This window comes from Anomaloglossus baeobatrachus, chromosome 4 (assembly GCF_048569485.1).
Source record: "Anomaloglossus baeobatrachus isolate aAnoBae1 chromosome 4, aAnoBae1.hap1, whole genome shotgun sequence".
NCBI lineage: Eukaryota > Metazoa > Chordata > Amphibia > Anura > Aromobatidae > Anomaloglossus > Anomaloglossus baeobatrachus.
In genome coordinates this window covers 446008670-446028908 of record NC_134356.1, presented here as the reverse complement: position 1 = coordinate 446028908, position 20239 = coordinate 446008670, and the positions used below count along the sequence as shown (strand labels likewise).

General features: G+C 45.6%; 1 protein-coding gene across 1 annotated transcript in view; it reads left to right on the top strand.

Annotated features, from left to right (window-relative positions):
• Positions 1-20239, top strand: part of CCDC33 (coiled-coil domain containing 33) — a 188955-nt gene that overhangs the window by 60266 nt on the left and 108450 nt on the right. Inside the window, exons 10-11 of the mRNA XM_075343568.1 lie at positions 12125-12239; positions 16005-16134. Coding sequence (XP_075199683.1) covers positions 12125-12239; positions 16005-16134 — 245 coding nt within the window. The remainder of the gene's footprint in view (positions 1-12124; positions 12240-16004; positions 16135-20239) is intronic.

The window sequence follows — 20239 nt, the reverse complement described above, 5'->3', positions numbered from 1 at the left end:
TTCAATGGGTTAGGGTAGGGTCATGGGGATGGTCACCACAAGGTATGGGACCTCCCACCCACTAGTTCAGCAACTTGGGGGGTTGAACTAGACAATGGGGAGTAAGACCACACACACACACACACACACACACACACACACAGGCAGTTACGCACAGAAAAGGAACAAGTGAGAAATGGAGAAGAATACGGTTGCTGGGGAAGAGGGCTGCGCCATAGCTCCCTCAGGACCGAGCGCAGAAAGCAGGATGTGGAACCCTAGGCTGGATTGGTGACTTATTTCCCACCAGCAGATTCCGCCGGGCAGAGGATTTCAAGTCTTCTGGCCCGGGGCGCAGCAGCATACTAGACCCAGGAGCCGTGAGAAAAGAGCAACACCAGTAAAGGACTCGCGCTTCCTGTCATATGGGACAGGAACGGAGCCAATACAAGGACTTGGGTCCCAGCGTAGCTTCAAGCCGCAGGGACTCACACAACACAGCGCAAGTAGGAAGGACTCACAGAGAAAAATACCGTTTTCTGACCTCCGAACTATCCGGGATCGGCTGAAGCTCATGACAGCAGGACCCAGCACCCCAAGGGTGGTGACATCTCAGTGGGTAAAGAACTTTAACTACAACCTCTGTGTCGTTCAATCCTTCCCGCGCCCTACCCTTGCCTTAGCTGCACGGCAGCAGGAAACTACTACTCCCAACCTCCCTGGGGCCTGAGCTCTGCCTGTGAAGAGCTGCACCAACCAAGCTGCGTTACCATCTGCCCCAGAGGATACCTCCCACAGCGGCGGCTCCTATGTTAGCCTCAAACCACAAGTGGCATCACGAATACAAACTATATCTTCCCCTTTAAATAACCCCTCCATTTTTATTGACACCGCAGTGGTCACAGAACCGGGCCTGGCCGCTGTGATATCCCAAAACCTCCCTACACCGGACTGATGACGAGTAACCCCCCCAGACCCAGCGGGCACATCAGATACATCAAGTTCATAGAAAGACTCAGTATTTACAAAGTTGTCCCTTATTTCTAGAGACTTCTGCAATTCGCCCTAACATGCTAGATATCAGCTTCTGGACCAGATCCTGACTGAAGATAATACATTCTTAGCTAATCAATGCTTGGGGTTTATCAAATTTCTGTGTTTGTTTTTCTGTCCACCTGCTTTTTGAAGCGTGACCACAAGTTCTCAATGGGATTGTCATGAGATGTTCGGCTCTGCACACACCTGCTGCCACGGTGTTGTCAGACTCTGTTCGCACCACAGAGTCTGACAAGCAGCAGAGTCTGACAAGCAGCCTGAGGCTTCTGTATTGTTCAGCCAGAGCTGGGCATTGGCTGGTTCACGTTCACTGGTCTTCAGCTCTGCAGGAGTTAATTCCTGCTGTCTGGTGAGCAGGACCTAAGAGCTCAGGTTGCTGATTGCCTTGTGTAGCTGTCTCCTCCCTATTTAAACCACGGCTTCATTCCTGCATGTGCCGATTATAGCTTCAGCTTTAGCTCCAGCAATCCTGGTCTTAATGATTCCTGTTTATGGTTATGTGTGTTGTGCTCCTGAGTGGTGTGAGTGTTCGCCTATTGTGTGTTACTTCCTCCCCTTTTTCATTGTTTTCCAGTACACATATTTTCTCTCCTTTTTGTTTTCAGTGCTATGTGTATGAGTTTCCATTCTCCCCTGGCCATGTCGTTTTGTTGGGTTTTGTCTTTGTGTTTTCCATGCCGCCCTAAGTGTGTGGGAGAGAGGGAGTAAGATCAGGGCTTGGACAGGAGTTAGGGTCATGCTGGAAGCTTGGACCTGGTTACATCAAACTTACCTCCAAGATAAGGGACAGCGCAGGGTCTCTAGTCTGAGGCCCAGCCTAGGGTCACCTGTCCCTTCGTTACATACCACATGAGACCACGTGACAGGGATTGACATATGGGGTGTTTCCTGGCCGTAGACCCAAAATTTAAATGTTTTTTCCACAAAGAGCCACTAAGTTATTACATTTGCCTTGTGACATGGTACTTCATCATGGTGGTAAAAGCAGTGTTTACACCAACTTGATAATAAGCAAAAGTTGGTCTTGGAAGAGGGTTAGATATCATTCTTAATTATAGCAGTGTAGCTAAGCAAAATTATGAGTGAGCCCTTTCCTTTGGATAAGAATTAACCCCACACATGAATGGACTCAGGATGGTTTATAGTTGGTATGACATCAGACTCATGATAGTCCTCATCTCTGCTTCTCCAGACAATCATTCTTTTAAATGTCCCAAACAGTCTGAAGGAGCTTCATCAGATAAAGTAACTTTGGAGGAACTAGAGGAATAGAACTGTAGGGGACCGGGGTAAAGCTGTTTTCTCTTATGAAGCCCTCTTCAAAATGTTTGACACATCTGGCATAATGATTGTCTGGAGAAGAAAAGAAGAGTGCTACCATGAGTCCTGTGACATGCCAATTGTAGAATTGTAGTGCATCCTAACTGAGACCATTCATGTGTGTCGTTGCTTTTCATTCAAGGCAGTGGCCCCACTCATAATTTTTACTAAAAATGCTGGCATGAATAAAGAATGTTGTCTAGACATTCTCCAAGACAAACTTTTTGCTATGATCAAGTAGTTATTTTGTGATAAATAATACTTTTCCAGCTTTATAGAGCACCATGTCACAATGGAAAATTGATAACTAAGTAGCTTATTGAACAAAATATTGAAATTCTCTCCATATCTCAATTCCATTGAAAACATGTGGCCAATCCTCAAGTATTGGGTGGGAAACAAATACACAGAACACAGAAATTGTGATGAACTTCAACCACTGATTAGCTAAAAATGGCATCCAGCATGCCGAGGCGAATTGCAGAAATCTTGAATAAGAGTCAATACTGTAAATATTGATTTCTATATTTTTTTATACACTTGATGTATTTGTCAATAAAAGTTTAAAAACGTATGAAATTCTTATACTTGTACTTCAGTAGACCATAGAAACATCTAACTAAAAGATCTAAAAACACTAATGCAACAAACGTGTTGAAAACCAAAATTTGGGTCAGTCTCAAAATCTTTGGTTACGACTATACCATTTATTTTGATCAGAATCTGAGAAATAAGATTACTCTGAAACGAATTGCTGCAGATCTTTTGACTCAAGCATGAGGATCTGATTTGTTCTGCACAATACATTAAGAATAAAAACAATGTGCTGTGGTATGGAGAAGGCAAGAGGCGCAGCTCTTCCTCAAGCCCTGTTCACTTTCGTAATAATATGCGTATTGAGGCCACAAGTCACAATTTGATTGTGGGTCAATTAACCTGAACTAACGGCATCATAGATCTGTGTTACAGTTAGTTCGGTTATTGCCGAATAATACAAATGCTAATCTGCACCTGTTTTAAAGCCGTCTGGAAGAGAAATTAATCCTTCATTCGGTGGCCAAAAGATTCTACAGAGACTGCTTCTTATTTCTATACCAATTAAGGGGAAACAGTAGTCTGGAGTAATGCTGTTGTTTGATGTAGAGTTGAGCAGATCAAAATTTAGAATTCAATAACTGACGAATTTTTCCAAGAAATGTAATTTGTTTCATTACTCAAAAGTGTCTAATTGCCAGAAAATACATGTATAACACCCTGGTTTCCTATGTGTGTGTGTGAATCTGTTTTGAGCTCTGTAATGCAAACACAGTCTTCTTAGTATTCACGTGACCTCAATTCTATCTGGCTTGAGAAAAACGGATGGTAACCAGTGGTATCCAGAAGCCTATTTATTGATACACTGCAGTTTCAGACTTTGTGTAACACTCACGGCCAGCGTAGGGGCAGCGAGCAGGATTAGTGGATCCACTGGACCACAGGGGCAACCCAGACTTAACCTTTAGTGTGAGGAACTTAGGTAAGTGCCCACCACAAGGTGGAATCCAGGTATCACTTCCAGGGAAGTGACTGGGACTGTAGCAGCTGACCCCCAAGACACTTAATATACTCGGATGACTGAGGCAGGCTGGATCTGTGGGTATGGACAGGAATGGTGGGCACGGCAGGGGCACACAGGTATGGGAAGGCAGGCACTGGAGAAAGACACAGGGATAACAGGACAGGAGCTCTGGACCTGACAACTAGCTAGGTAGCAGACTGGAGACTGACTAACTAGAGGCATTGCACAGGCACCTCCCCTAATGGGAGGACGCCTTAAATACATTGTGGCTCTCAGCCATAGGCTGAGAGGCATTTTCTGGATATAGCACGCCGGCCCTTTAAGAGGAGGGCTGGTGTGCATGCACGCATCTTAGGTGCACTCCCGGGAACCCTGTGCGGCTTGTACAGGGCTTGGGAGGGGAAGGAGGCAGCAGCACACATGGATAGCTGGGGGAATGCGGGGGAGGACGCGGCCCGCCCTGGTCGGGGAGTAACTCGGTGTCTCTGTAGAGACGGCGGTGCTATATTTTGTGGGCTACTTATTTTTTATAAACTGCAAAAAGTTAGAAGCTGTGGCTTTTTCATACAGGACGAGTAAAAATTATTTCCAGTATCAAGAGCATTGTTCTATGCAGTAGCAAAAACTTTTTCACAAGCCATCCAAAAAGTAGGTTCACAGCCAGAAATCAAAATATATATAAAGTAGAAAAATATTGCTGCTAGCCCACCCAATGCGAATCAAATAACATAGGAGCACGGAAATCCACTTTAACAGATATCTAAGATCCAGCGAGACAAAGTATTCCCAAGGTAGAAAAATATGTAGATATTTATTGTAAAAAGTTAAAAAGAAATGAAAATGCAACAACAGCACACAATATGGTAAAAAAAAAGTTATTTATGGGTACAGGTCTAATATTGGGCAAAATAAAACCGTAGTAAAAAAAAAAATATTTTTTTTCCCCACAAAGCACACACTTTCAAAGCACATACTTTCTGAGTTACACAGTTTTGTTTACAGTTCTGAATTATGGATATCTCTATTTAGGGGGAAAAAAATGGTTTGACCACCTTACAATACAGGAAGCACACGTTCCATGGCAGGATTCTGGATTCAGGATTTTGTTTTAGTTCCAAAAATAGTACTGAGGGGTTTAAAACTGCCTTCCTTTTTTTTGAAGCGATGGCCAAGTAACCACCGCGGTGCAGAGCCAGTCACTGTATCAGATGAGTTGACAGATAAAACCAGGGTAGATGTTTATGTAAAGCAAGTTACAAGTGCAAGCTGCTGAGCAGCCAGAACAGAAGGGTGAAGGCGGAAAAAAACCACAATATGCAATTGACCTCTCTAGCTAAGGAGAATAGCTCAGTCGCCACAACAATAACAATGTTCAACAATATGTAAAACAGCAAGTTAACAATATGTGGACAGCGGATAATGCTGCTCTGACTTCTAACCAAACTGGTCTCTCCTAAAGGGACCGTGCAGACACTGCACTCTAACTACAGAGGCCTAACTTATTCCCTAACCACTGCACCCGGGTGCAAACTCCCAACACTGTCCACAGAACCGGTCTTTTCTTATTGTTCCCGGTACATTGGTGCACACTTCCCTCGAGACGGATGATGGAGAACTTTTCTTCCCTCGGGTGACCGAGCAGCTGGGCTCATCCAGGCAACATTCCCGGTCGGGTACCGACTTTTCTCTGGCTTCTCCTTCTCTCACGACCTCCTGGAACCTCCCACTGTCTACTTCCTCTCTTCTCACACTTTTTCACGGGGCAGACCAAAAGGACACACACACAGAAGGAAAGACGTGGGTCAGTCCACTGTGTACAGCAGGGAGAGCCCTGTTCCCTTAAAAACAGTGAATCAAAATCCTTCGTACCAGCTACACGCCCTACATTTGCCCTGTGTGAATAGTGAAAAAAAGGCTTACTAAGGTGCCTTTACTGCAGTATATAGTATATACTGCATGCAGATCAATCTATTAAAATCACACTGAGTGACTATATAGCTGCAGCACTTCCACTTTAATATTTTAATCATTATTCACAAATTGACACTTATACTCCTATTTTCAATTTGCTTGAGCTTTCAAAGAAGATTAGGCCTTTTTTAAACCCTGTTATGTACTATTACCTCCTATCCCTACTCTGTACAAACATAAAATCGTGCTGCTTGGCCGGCCTCCATCTTTTTTAGTGGCTATCATAGCCTCCCTGATTGGCTGTGCTAGACCATGAGATATATTAGCTGCAGGGCATTATGGGGAATCCCACCTGCTCACACTTCACGCTATTCACCTGCTCTGTGAATTTTCAACAATTTCTAAAATAGCACCGTGCATTTATTTTTATTTTTCTTTATCGTTCCTATGGGAGACCCAGACCATGGGTGTATAGCTACTGCCCCCGGAGGACACACAAAGTTACTACACTCAAAAACGTGTAGCTCCTCCCTCCTAGCATATACACCCCCTGCTAGCCAGATCTAGCCAGTTTCTTGCTTTGTGTCAGGAGGATCCACACACACACATGCATCCCTTTTTGATTTTTCATTTTTTACAAAGATTTGGAAGAAAAGCGGGTCCACTGGACTCCCGGCATGTCCCTTCTCACCCCCCTGGCGGCGGTGCTGTTAAGGTTGACTTCAGGGCAGGAGCCCTTCATGCCGCGCTCCTTCAACATCCCTTAGGGGCTCTGATTTGAAGTGGGAGCCAACACGGTTCTCACTGCCTTGCAGGAGACCGGCCTCCATCCGCAGCCCTTGTGCAGGACCCTGCTGGACGGAGCACTTACCCCCACCCCACAGGGACTGGACCCTGCGTCTCAAAGCTAAGTATAGAGACGTTTATTCAGAGGGTCTTTCTGCAATGTGGGGCACTTTTATTGGGGGGGACAGTGATTGCTGAATAATGCTGCCTTGTTTACTGTGTTTCCGGCCGGTTCCACAGTTTTTACTGAGAACCGCGCCGATGAGTCCTGATTTTCGGCCGCATGCATAACTTTAGGCCCCGGCTTCAGCCGCGGCCTAGTTTCGTTTCGTTCCCCTGCATGTCAGGCATGCAGGGGGACGCTGCAGAGCCGCCCGCCGGCCGCTCTGCACAGGGGAGGACGCTCCTTTTTGAGGTGATGATTCCCTCCCCTGTACATCTCCTTCGCCCTCCGATTCCCGCTCCTGGGTTAACCCCCGCCTCCCCCCCTCACTCTGGCGCCATTTTCTCAGCGTCTTAGTACACTGGTCGGCGCTGGCTGCCCTGCAGCACAGGGAGGGAATACTGGCTGAGGGTCCAGGCTTGGAATCCGGAGGGCACTCATAATATGGCCTGATAAGTCACAACCTCTGGTTGTGCACTTTTTATACACTCTCAGGCATTCTGAAGGAGTTAATTCTTTATCATAGAATCTCCTCCTCAGCAGCATGTCTCACTCTAGCAGCAAAGCTACAAGGCTGTACTCTACATGTGCTGCGTGTAACCTCATATTGCCTGAACCGGCACACTGTAATGGTTCTTAGGTGGGAGTCTCCCCAGGCTGAACCCCTGTCTTGGGTATTCTACGCATGCTAGACAGAGCCCCCACCTCTGCAGCATGTCTCACAGAGCGAGGCTGCAGGCTGTTTTTTTTATTAGTCTCGTACGGCTATACCGAGCTCCTAACCACTGTGGCCCCTCAGCATGGGGGCTCATTAATGGTCCCTCCAGCTGCTCCGGTTTCGGTGGCTGACCCCCATGGGATTCCTATTTCCAGGGGTCGGCTGTCCCGGCATCTGCTGAGCATGCAGTCCCCCTCTCAGGGCGTTTTCTGCTCGCTCGGCCAAGCTCACAAGGGACTCTCCTTCTGGGCTCAGACCCCGTTCTCCTGACAGGGAGACGCAGGGTCCCCTGTCCTCCCCGTCCCGCAGCTCCGATTACGAGCTGATTCACCGGACGAGGAAGATGTCTCTACCGCGGACACGGACGCTACTTTATGTACATTGATCCGTCCGTAGGTGACGCAGATGCGAATGATTGGCTTGCGTCCATTATTCTTGTGTCCGCCTGATCAGGGGAGTATTCCCTGCTGACAGAAAGGCACAGTTTACCTTTAGCAGGTCAAGGAGTGTGTTACTTAACCACTCCAGTTTTCAGCCCGCTGCGTCCAAGCCCACAGCCTATCCTGCAGACCCCACAGCGGGGTTCTGCTGCCTGTCTCCCCCTCCCTTCAGAGAGGGTAGCCACTCCGGTCTAGACTGCCCGGTTAGTTGTATCAGTGGCTGACGGCACCTCTATAGGATTCTACCGTACATTAATTTTGTACTGGACCTCAATCCGCTCTGAGATGAAGCGTGTTTCTGAGGACTGTGTTTCCCCTGTCCACCAATGGTGGTCAAGAAGCGGGCTCATTCACTTCAGGTGGCTCAGCCCGGACCGTTATGTCAGTGGCTGATGGCTCCTCACTTAAGGTTCTGCGGTCCGCCCGGTTGTCCTTTGGGCCAAGTCGGTATGGGAACGGCAGGAGCTTGTTCTCCTCAGCTTACAGCAGTGCGTTTTTTTTGTAACTTCTCTGCTTCTCTGGAGGAGATGCATTCTCTCACAGGGACTCTATCCCCAAAACGGTTGCCTGAACTCCAGACTTCAGTCTTTTCATCCTCTGCCAGGTCTGCCATGCTAGACGCCGCACGGCGGTGGTCTGGGCTACCTTCCTCGCTATCCGCAGGCTCCTGTGGCTTCGAAATTGGAAGGCAGATGCCTCTATGGAGGTTCCTGGCTGGGCTCCCCCTTGGTGGGCCCAGTTTCCCCGGAACCAAGCTGGGTGAAATTAAGGAAGCTCTTGGCGGGGAGTGTGCTTCCTCGCCACAAACCTAAACCAGGGAACCTGTCCAGGGCAGGAATCAGTTGAGGTTTCGATGGTTTCCGTTCTTCCATCTGATCGTCCTCTAGCTCAGCCTAGGTTCATGGAACCAAATGGCTCGAAGCTGCGTCTTCAGAAAACCGCAGGAGATGCTGTCACTGAGTCAGTTTCCTCCGAGCTATTTAGCCACGCCAACAACCTCCTTGGTCGTTGGCAGGCTCTCTCCACTTGGCGACGTAGGGTTCTAACACGTCTCCGTTAAATGGGGGCGACATTATATCTCCCTGGGCTACAGGATGGACTTCTGTCCACCCGCCAAACAGATTTTTTCTGTCAACTCCTCCCGGCTCCAAGGCCGCCGCCTTCTCACAGGCTGTGGCATTTCTTGCTGGCCAATGGAGTAATTATACCGGTTCCCGACTGGGAACGGTTCTGAGATTTTGCTTAAATCTATTCCTAGTCCCCGAAGAGGGCGGTGCCTTCCGACCTGGATCTTTAGCTTTTCAAGCATAGCCAGGTGGGGCGTTTTCACATGGAGTCTCGGTTTTGTTCCGTGTGTTTTTCTCACCGGATCAATCAAGAGCCCAAGGAGATTCCTTAGCAGCCATCGGCATCAGAGCTGCCTATCGGCAGGAGTCAATCGCAGTTTCTCACCAGCGTTGACTACGTTTTGACAATCGGAGTGGTCCAATTCGTGGCTCTTCCCTTGGGATTAGCCAAGGCCCCTCGAGTATTATCATTGAGGCAGCTGTGATTACGGTCCTTGCCCCCCTACGGTTTGGCAGTGATCTTTTGCCCTGGTCAGCCTTCTTGTTGGGGCTTCATCCAGTGCTGACTCTTAGCAGAGTGCTTCGCTCACTCTCGCCACGCTGACCTATTCGGGTGGCTTGTCTTTCTGTCTAAGTCCACTCTGACTTCGAACCAGGGGCGTCAATGGAAGCGGTTCCTTGCCCAGTTTCCCCTGCGTCCTCTGAGACTGGATGTTTTCCGCTGTACAAGCGAACTCAATCCTCCCACGGGGTGGTGGCTTCGCCACTGACCAGAGGCTCGTTTTCAGTGGTGGCTTCGGCCACTCTGTCTCAGGGGCGCTCCTCTCTGGCCCGTCCCGGGTGATCCTCACCAGGATGCTAGCCTATCCGCCTGGGGAGCAGGATATCTCCACCGTGGAGCGCAGGGCGCTTGGACTCTGTCCGAATCAGCCCTCTGGATCAATGTGCTGGAAATCACTGCTGTATTTCTGGCTCTCCAAGCCTTCCCCATCTGTGAGCGGCTAGGCACATTCGAGTCCAGTCGGACAGCGTGACAGCGTTTTCCTATTTCAGCTTCCAGGGCGGGACGCTCAGCCGCCTGGCAATCTTGGCGGCTCAACATTCCTCAGTGGACAAGGGACTCCTAGTCCACCGTATCCGCAGTCCACATCCTAGATGTGAAAACTACGAGGCAGGCTATTTCAGCTGTCCAACCGCGGTCCACAATCCTCAGGTTTTGCGGTAGACACACTGGTTCATGTTTGATCTCAGCTTGTCTCTTTTCGAATTTCACCCTCTACCTCTTGTCCAGAGTCCTGCGCAAGATCGGTAAAGGGGGCCGTCGGGTCATTCTTCCAGACTGACCCAAGCGGGCTTGGTCCTCTGACCTGCTCCTTCTGTCCGTTGGGTTGCCATGGCATCTTCCGGACCGTTCAGACCTTTTCTCAAAAGGTCCGTTTTTCCCGTCAGAGTTCTTGACGGCATAGCTCTTGAGTCCTGGATCTTAGCGACTTCTGATATCCTTCCCGAAGTCATCTCTGCCTTGACTCGAGCTCCAAAGTGTCCTTTGACCTTTTTGGCCTAGCCGACCCTCCTGTCCCTTCCACAGTCCGGTCTACAGCTAGGACTATCCCTCATTAAGGGACAGGTCTCGGCCCTGTCAGTATGTGCCAGCGGCGTATCGCCCGGCTGGCTCCGGTGCGCTCCTTTAAGGGCGCATCTCACATCATTCCGCTTTTCCGGCGGCCTATGGAGACCTGGGACCTTAATCCGGTCCTCCCGGTTCCCGGAAACCCCCCTTTGCGCCTCTTGGGGAGGTTTTGTTGTTTCATCTTTCACAGAAAGGTACACCTTCTAGTGGCTATAATTTCCCGCCTGAGAGTTCTGGCTGCACTCTCTCGGAGTCGTCCCCCTTTTTTGGTCTTTTGCATCAAGACAAGGTGGTCTTCGTCCGACTCCGGATTTTTTTCCCTAAGGTGGTTTCTGCCTCCACCTTATCCGGGGCAATTTTCCTGCCTTCCTTTTGTCCGGCTCCTGTTCATCGCTTGAGGAAGCGTTGCATATCCTGGATCTGGTGCGGGCGCTCCGGATCTATGTGTCTCGCACCGCCGTTATTAGGCGGTGCACCTCTCTAGTGCTGACTGGTCGTCAGCGTAACGGTCTCTCGGCATCTAAGCTGACCCTGATGTTGGCCTAGGTCGGCCATTTCCGAGACCTATGAGTGTACTCAGGTGCCTTCCCCGCTGGGGATCGGGGCACATTTGGTCAGACCTGTCGGCGCCTTTATTTTTGGGCTTTCAGGCACCAGGTTGTGGCTCAATAGGTCTGTCAGACTGCAGCTCAAATTAGTCTGCATGCTTTTTCGAAGCACTCCCAACGCATGCTCATGCTTTGGCAGACGTGGGCTTGGACAGACGCATTTTTCCGGCGTCTGTCGCCCATTTGTGAAGTTAGGTTTGCCTGCTTCTCAGTTGTCTGTTTATTCCCACCCATGGACTGCTTTTGAACGTCCCATGGTCTGGGTCTCCCATAGGAACGATAAAGAAAAAGAGAATTTTGTTTACTTACCGTAAATTCTTTTTCTTATAGTTCCGTCATGGGAGACCCAGCACCCTCCCTATGCCTGTTGGCAGGTTTCTTGTTCCGTGTGTCTTCACCGGCTGTTATTGTTGTAGACAGAGGTTTCAGTTCTTCCGGTTTTTACTCTGTCTCTCTTGTGGGTGGATGTCCTCCTTCAGCTTTTGCACTAAACTGGCTAGATCTGGCTAGCAGGGGGTGTATATGCTAGGAGGGAGGAGCTACACGTTTTTGAGTGTAGTAACTTTGTGTGTCCTCCGGGGGCAGTAGCTATACACCCATGGTCTGGGTCTCCCATGACGGAACTATAAGAAAAAGAATTTACGGTAAGTAAACAAAATTCTCTTTTTTTTGCCGATCCTCGCAAAAAAATTCATAGTGTTAGGGTCGAATTTCTTGAAAATCATAAGTCACTGCAAATTCAAAGTTATTCATCTGCAGATCAAAATTTAACTGAAAACTAGCTGTTAATGCAGTTATTATACCAGTTTTATATTATTTATCAATTATTTTATTAGCATTTGGTAAAAATGTCTGTTTTGGCTAAAATGATTGTTTTCTGTCCTATAGACAGACACATAAGCCCCCTGGCATGTCGGGGGTGTCACAAGTCAAAGTTACTTTCCCAGAACCTTCCCCATCTTGTTTCCGTCTACCACAAAGAGCCACACAGGGACACCACCAGGTAAACATCTAAGAATTTAATGTAGTTCATGTGTGGCAATTGTTTAGTACTGATAATAAGAGTTGATCATAGACTAGCATTTTTTTTGTCTTAATTGGTTAGTCCTATCTCCAAGATACTATCCCAATATGTAGATGGTGTAATAATAAAAATATTAGCAAATACATCCAATTACAAATGTGGTATATTTCCGCTGATATAGCCATGTCTCTAACCTCATGTGCAGGGCATTTCAGCTTAGATGTCCATAATTACGTCCACTTATAAAGTGTTAGCAAATTAGTTAGTTGCTCGTGGCCATAACCTGTAGGTTAAAAATGCTTAGTTCACATCTAGATTCTTTGAGGGGTCTAATTTCCAAAATGGGGTAACTTCTGGGGGAATTCTGCTGTTTTGGTATGTTAGGGGCTCTGCAAATGCGCCATAGCATTCACCATCTATTCCAGACAAATTTGTGCTCAGAAATCAAATAGCAATCTTTCTTTTCAGAGCCCTACTATATGCCCAAACAGCAGTTTTTGACCATATATAGGGTATCATCGCATTTGGGAGACATTAACTAAAAAAATATGGGGTTCTTTTTCTCTTATTATCCATTGTGAAAATTACAAATTTACGGCTAAAACAATATTTTAGCTAAAAAAACATAATTTTCGTTTTTACATTTAAGTACCTATGGGTTCAAAATGCTGAACACATATATAGATGAATTCTTTGCTTGGTCTAGTTTCCAAAATGGGGTCACTTGTGGGGGGTTCTCATCAATCTATTTCAGCCAAATTTGTGTTCCAAAATCTAATATTGCTCCTTCTGTTCCAAACAATGGTTTCTGACCACATGTAGAATATAAGCGTGCTCAGAGGAAACTGGGGAACAAATTGTGGAGTCCAGTTTTTCGCTCTATCCCTTGTAAAACAGAAACATTTAGGGTGAAAGCAACATTTTGGAGGAGATTATTTTTTTACAGTTTACCTTAACTCCTGTGTAGCACCTGAAGAGTTAAAAAAAAATCCTGCCAGTAGTTTTGAAGTATATGAGGGGTGTAGTTTTTAAAATGCTATGACTTTGGGGGTGTTTCCGATATATAGGCCACTCAAATTCTATTTAAATCTGAGTTAGTCCTTAAAGAAACAGTGTTTGTAAATTTCTTGAAAAAATGAGAAATTGCTGCTAAACGTTTAACCCTTCTAACATACTAGCAAAATAAAATGATGCAGATATAAAATAGTCATATTGAAAATGTTATTTATTGAATATTTTGTACAGCATGACTAATTGGTTTAAGGATGTAAAAATTAAAACTTTGAAAGCTGCAATTTTTTTGCCAAAATTTTGATATTTTTACAAATAAATGCAAAAAATTTTGACCTAAATGTACCATTAACATAAAGTACAATATGTCATGACATAAAAACAGTCTCAGAATCACTGGGATTCATTGACATATTCCAGAGTTATTACCTCATAAAATGGCACTGGTCAGAATTTAAACATTTGGCTCGTCATTATAGGGGTATTCCTATCTCCAAGATCCTATTCCAATAGGTAGTAGGTGTAATGATAATAATATTAGCAAATCCCCCCATGTATAAATGTAGTATAGTTATCTTGATTAGCTATGTAGCTTACCTCATGTGCAGGGCATTGAAGCTTAGGTAGCCATGGTTATGACCACAAGCAACTAACTAACTGTCCCTATATGCACATGAGGTAAGTGACAGAGCTAATCAAGAGAACTATACTACATTTCTAATTGGAGGGATTTGCTATTATTATTATTATTATTATTATTATTACTACATATACTACATATCGGGAAAAGATCTTGGAGATAGGAATACCTCTTTCAGGTCAAAATTGGTTTGATTACTAAGGAGTTAAACACATCCATTGATCAAATTATAATTTGTTCATTTCATATTTTTATACTTAAACATACACCGTGTGCAGAATTATTAGGCAAGTTGAATTTTAGAGGATTTTTTTTATTATTGATAAACAACTATGTTCTCAAACAACCCAAAAGACTCATAAATATCAAAGCTTAACATTTTTTGAAGTTGGAGTGTTTTTTTTTTAGATTTGGCTATCTTAGGAGGATATCTGTTTGTGCAGGTAACTATTACTGTGCAGAATTATTAGGCAACTTAATAAAAAACAAATATATTCCCATCTCACTTGTTTATTTTCACCAGGTAAACCAATATAACTGCACAAAATTTAGAAATAAACATTTCTGACATGCAAAAACAAAACCCCCCAAAATTAGTGACCAATATAGCCACCTTTCTTTCTGATGACACTCAACAGCCTACCTTCCATAGATTCTGTCAGTTGCTTGATTTGTTTACGATCAACATTGCGTGCAGCAGCCACCACAGCCTCCCAGAGACTGTTCTGAGAGGTGTACTGTTTTACCTCCCTGTAGATCTTACATTTTATGAGGGACCACAGGTTCTCTATGGGGTTTAGATCAGGTGAACAAGGGGGCCATGTCATTATTTTTTCATCTTTTAGACCTTTATTGGCCAGCTACACTGTGGAGTAGTTGGATGCATGTGATGGAGCATTGTCCTGCATGAAAATCATGTTTTTCTTGAACGATACCGACTTCTTCTTGTACCACTGCTTGAAGAAGTTGTCTTTCAGAAACTGGAAGTAGGTCTGGGAGTTGAGTTTCACTCCATCCTCAATCCGAAAAGGTCCCACAAGTTAATCTTTGATAATACCAGCCCATACCAGTACCCCACCTCCACTTTGCTGGCGTTTGAGCCGGAGTGGAGCTCTCTGCCCTTTACTGATCCAGCCTCTGGCCCATCCATCTGGCCAATCAAGAGTCACTCTCATTTCATCAATCCATAAAACCTTTGAAAAATCAGTCTTAAGATATTTCTTGGCCCCATCTTGACGTTTTATCTTATAATTCTTGTTCAAAGGTGGTCATTTTTCAGACTTCATTACCTTGGCCATGTCCCTGAGTATGACACACCTTGTGCTTTTTGATATTCCTGTAATGCTGCAGCTCTAAAATATGGCCAAACTGGTGGCAAATGGCATCTTGGCAGCTTCACCCTTGATTTTCCTCAATTCATGGTCAGTTATTTTGCGCCTTTTTTGCCGAACATGCTTCTTGCGACCCTGTTGGCTATTTGCTATGAAACGCTTGATTGTTTGGTGATCACACTACAAAGGCTTGGCAATTTCAAGACTGCTGTATCCCTCTGCAAGACATCTCACAATTTTGGACTTTTCAGAGCCCGTCAAATCTCTCTTCTGACCCATTTTGCCAAAGGAAAGGAAGTTACATAATAATTAAGCACAGTGTTGATGTCATTATCCCACACCCCTCCTCATTACAGAGATGCACCTCACCTGATTTACTTAATTGGTAGTTGGCTGTCAAGCCTATACAGCTTGGAGTAGGACATGTATAAAAAGTATCATGTGATCAAAATACTCATTCGCCTAATAATTCTGCACACAGTGTAAAAATCACTGTTTCTTGGGAGGGCATCACTGTGTAAACAGGATGTGTTGCTCACAGTAATGTAAACTGTATGGAATAAAGGGAAATTAGTGATCATGTAGGCGAAAAAAAATATAAAGATGTTTGTAACATGTAAAGTATGGTAAATTGTCAAACAAAAGTAAAAACAAAAGTAAAACCTAAAGTAAATAGTACAGTTCTCTTGGCTTTTGATTTTGGTTTTTAAGTTTTACATGTTCATTCTATTTAATGCTTCTTCATGCTTCATGTTCCTACAGATTTCTTTCCCTGGTCTTCCACCCTCACAGCCTATATGGAATTCCTCCTATTTCTTTCAAGGAAGAGATGGGGTGACTCTCTTCAGTGAAGGAGCAGCACTAGTCTTAGAGTACTATCCTGTCACTGCTGGTAAATCCTCTCGGGTACTGCCTGGAATACTAATGTATTGTATATACAGCACTGCGCACCTTGAGGTTGCACAAGGCTTGTGAGTTATGCAGGGAGCCTGACCACTGTACTTCACTGCATTCAGCAGAGCCCCACTGTTGGAACAGGTGGGAGATCCGTTAGTCGGACCCCCAATGATCAGTAAATTATCCGTAATACAGGGATTTTAGAATGGAGAAATAAACTGCCCCGGATTATAATATAAAAAGTACATCCATACTCTTTTTACATGTGACAACCATCAGGCATGTACAAATTGTTTGGAGATGGATGATTGTTGCTACGATCGTTGTGCCCATACAGTTTGTATTATTGTCAGCAGCAAATCCCTGTTTATACAGAGGGATATACTATGGGCAATAAATGGTTTTTATGAAAAGATTCGGTCAGCAGACAAATGAGGATTGTGTATTTGACAGATGATTGCACTGTCCATGTTTACATGAGCAATAATTGTGAAGGAGATGAATATTAATTTTGCCAGTCATTATTAGCCTGTATTAAAGGCCCCTAGTGCTCACAGTCACATTAGATGGCCATAAGCCAAACCATCATTCGGCCGACAGCTATCTCTCCCGACTCTCCAATACACTGGAACGTTCAGATAGTTAAAATGTTCGGATTATTGAAAGGAAATAGCAGAGAAAGTAACGGCCATACAGCACTGGTAGGTCAGACATTGAAATTCAGACTGCCCGGGCCTTATCTGCCTGACATTATTTGTTATGGGAGAATCAGGAAGCCATCAAACACAAAAGGCAATCAGCGGATTCTGTTAAAATCTGCATGTTAGGCTAGTTTCACACTTGCGTTGGACGGCTTCCGTAGCATTACGTTGTGTGACGGATGCAACGGATGCGTTGCATATAGTGGCACAACGGATGCTACGGATCGTACAAAACAACGGAAAGCTTTTTTTTTTTTTTTTTTTTTTCTTTTCTACAGTTTTACCGGCAGCAGACTATTGTGAACGATCAGCTGATCGCTCTCAATAGCCAGCTGCCGGGCGCTCAGCTGAGCACTCTCACATGCCGGTGGCCAGTCGATCAGCTGAGCGCTCTCACATGCCGGCTGCCGGGCGCTCAGCTGATCGTTCGGCCGCCGAGAATGTGTGCGGGGGCGAAGTGCGGAGTGGGTGGAGCCGAGCGGGCCATGGCGCTGAGGACAGGTGAGTGTGCGTGTGTGTGTACATACATGCGGAGTGGAGTGCAGGAGGGGGCGGTGCCAAACGGGGAAGTGTCGGGCTCCCTGCACACGTAGCGAGGGTAAATATTGGCAAAGCACTTTGCTTGGTTACCCGATATTTACCTTGGTTACGGGTGCAGGGAGCCAGAGAGAGCATGCGCAGTGAAATGCTACGGATTGCGCTGCTCAAAAAAACGTTACATGCTGCGTTCCTCCCGCCAGGCGCAGCGTCAAAATAACGACGCTGCATCGTCTAGCGGATGAAACGCTGACACTTGCGTTACAGTGCGTCATCCATACAAGCCTATAGAGAATAGCGCAGTGTGTTACTGGACTGCGCTATTCTCCATAGTGACGGACTGCGCTAAACGCAAGTGTGAAAGTACCTTTAGACTGAATTTAGTCTGATGTGTATGGGGGCTTACAATGGTCTTTGTTTTTTCAAGACAGGTATATTATTACGTAATCAAAAAAGAGAAACACGAGGTAGTATTAAAGCGGTTATCCACTACTTTTATATTCGCGGCCTATCCTTAAGATAGGTCATAAATGTCTGATCACCTGGGGTCCAACATCTGGCACCCCCACCATTTAGCTGCTCTTGGTGCCTGTGGCAGCAGTAGGCGGCCTGAAACGCTCTGTTCCGGTGCGGTCCCGTCTTCTGATAGTGGTTGCGGCCGGGTACAGAAACATCTATCTCCTATTGATTTAAATGGGAGGTGAAAGTGCAGTACCGCCCGTGGCCACTATCAGAAGACAGGGCAGCTCCGGAACAGAGCATTTCTGGATGTGTGCAGCCACCAGCAGGAGCGAGAACAGCTGATCGGAGGGGGTGCATCAATGTAAAAGTATTAGATAACTGGTTTAATTGCCACAATATATTAACAATAGAAGAGTTAAACATGAATTAAAATACTAAATTAATTAATTAACTAGTTTGTCCAAAGCCAAAACTAGGTATAATTAAGCAAGGAATTATCTGATACATAATACTAATTTTTTATAGTTTTATAACTGATTGTGCAGGATAAAGAATATAGAAGAAGTGTATTAGAAAAGCAGGGGTGAGACACATGATTTGGTGGAAGCAAAACTACTTTTTATAGCCATTTGCTAGACTTGATACTAATGCACCAAGCTTACAGATAGCCGTGAGCCACAAATCACGGGCCTATGAGCCAGAGATTGGAAACCCCTGACCTACATGGTAGACGACAAGAGGCACTAAGCCCAGTGATTGGCTGTATCAGTGACGTCTTCACTGCGCCCTGTAAATTATCACTAGAACACTACTGGATCCTGGGAGCGTGGAACTAGAATCTCCTTTCAGATTATGAGGTTAAAACTTTATTTGACTTCAGATTATGCTCTTGAGTTAAGTTCATGGCTGGGGGACTTATCTGTTTTTGCTTATACATATTTCCATGCAGCATGGATACATCTTTATAGTAGAAAAAACATCTGATGAAGAGGCAGCTCAGTATAGAAATTTCTTTAAAATTCAGCGTAAATTGGAATTTAAATGGGGAATTTCAGAACACAACTAAATTCAAGTAATTCTATAACATTGCAATCATGTGACAGCTCACGAAATATCAGAATGGAATGACATTCAGCATCCATACACTGTCCATTGGTTTAGCATATGCAAATTGCATATCTTGGTGCTCAGTTTAATTTAGCAATCTAAACGTTCAAGAAAGAAAAAATCCTTTTAGTTCTTCCATTTGTCCTCTTGCCCCTTTATCTATAATGTTAATGATATATTACAGGGACATATATTCAAGGAATCTCACTAAGCCATTACATTTATAGTTCTGCAAATGGGGATAAAGGGTAATTAAAGGTCAACTTCAAATAACCTTAATATTTAGCACAAAATCAATCTATGGATGGATCTGATACTGGTTATGACTTGAGGTTAATGGTGGCAAAGAGACTAGGGTGTGTAATGTGATGGATCTGATATTGGTTATGAGGTTAAAGGGAACCTGTCAGGTCAAGAGTGATTCTGGGTGCATATTTCTAATCCCTGCCTAACTGTTCCAGCCTATAGTAGCATAGATAAAGGGATATTTAGAAAACGTATTTGTAAAGCTCCTTTATGATATGATACTGAGGCCAGGGACTAGTCGCAAGGGCATTAGTTAGCTTGGCAAGTCAGTCCCATTAGCATGCATACATGCCCCTGTGGGCGTGCTAACATGCTAATGAATGTGTGGTGCCCTGGACTAGCCAGGTCGTCACAGGTACTACAACATACACACCCACCCTGAGACAGGCACATCAGCCAGACACAAAATCCTTGTTGACTCCCTCCAGGGGCTGATGTCCACACCAGGTGGGGTGGAGCCAGGCTGTTGGCCCCACCCACTGAGGAGTTCACAGTCCTGGAGGCGGGAAAAGGAAGTGAGTTCAGATCAGTGAGTGAGAAGTAGAGATCAGTTAGGGAAGTGGTAGGTGAGGAGCAAACTGACCGTGTCCGGGTGAGTGGCCCGGGCACTAAGAGCAAGGTTGGCAGACGGTGGTGGCCATCTGCAGGAGAAGCGAATCAACGCGGAACCGTAGGACCGGGGACGGGTGCTGGCCCGCCGGTACCGAACCGGGGAGCGAAGTGAAGCCAGCACACTCAGGCAGGGCCTGCGGACCCCGACCAGGCTTGGAGTCGCCATTAGAGGTCAAATCCGTCAGTGACCGGAACCCCAGGGGTTTCCTAACAACCAAGACCCAATTGAAGGCAACCGTCCGACCAGCAAAAGGAAATACAGCTACCGCCACAGCTAGAGTTCCAAGGGCCAGAGCCTGCGGGCAAAAGGGCTCCTCCGGCACATATATACGCTGGGGAGTGGGTTACCGATGGGAATCCATCGGGACCGAACAT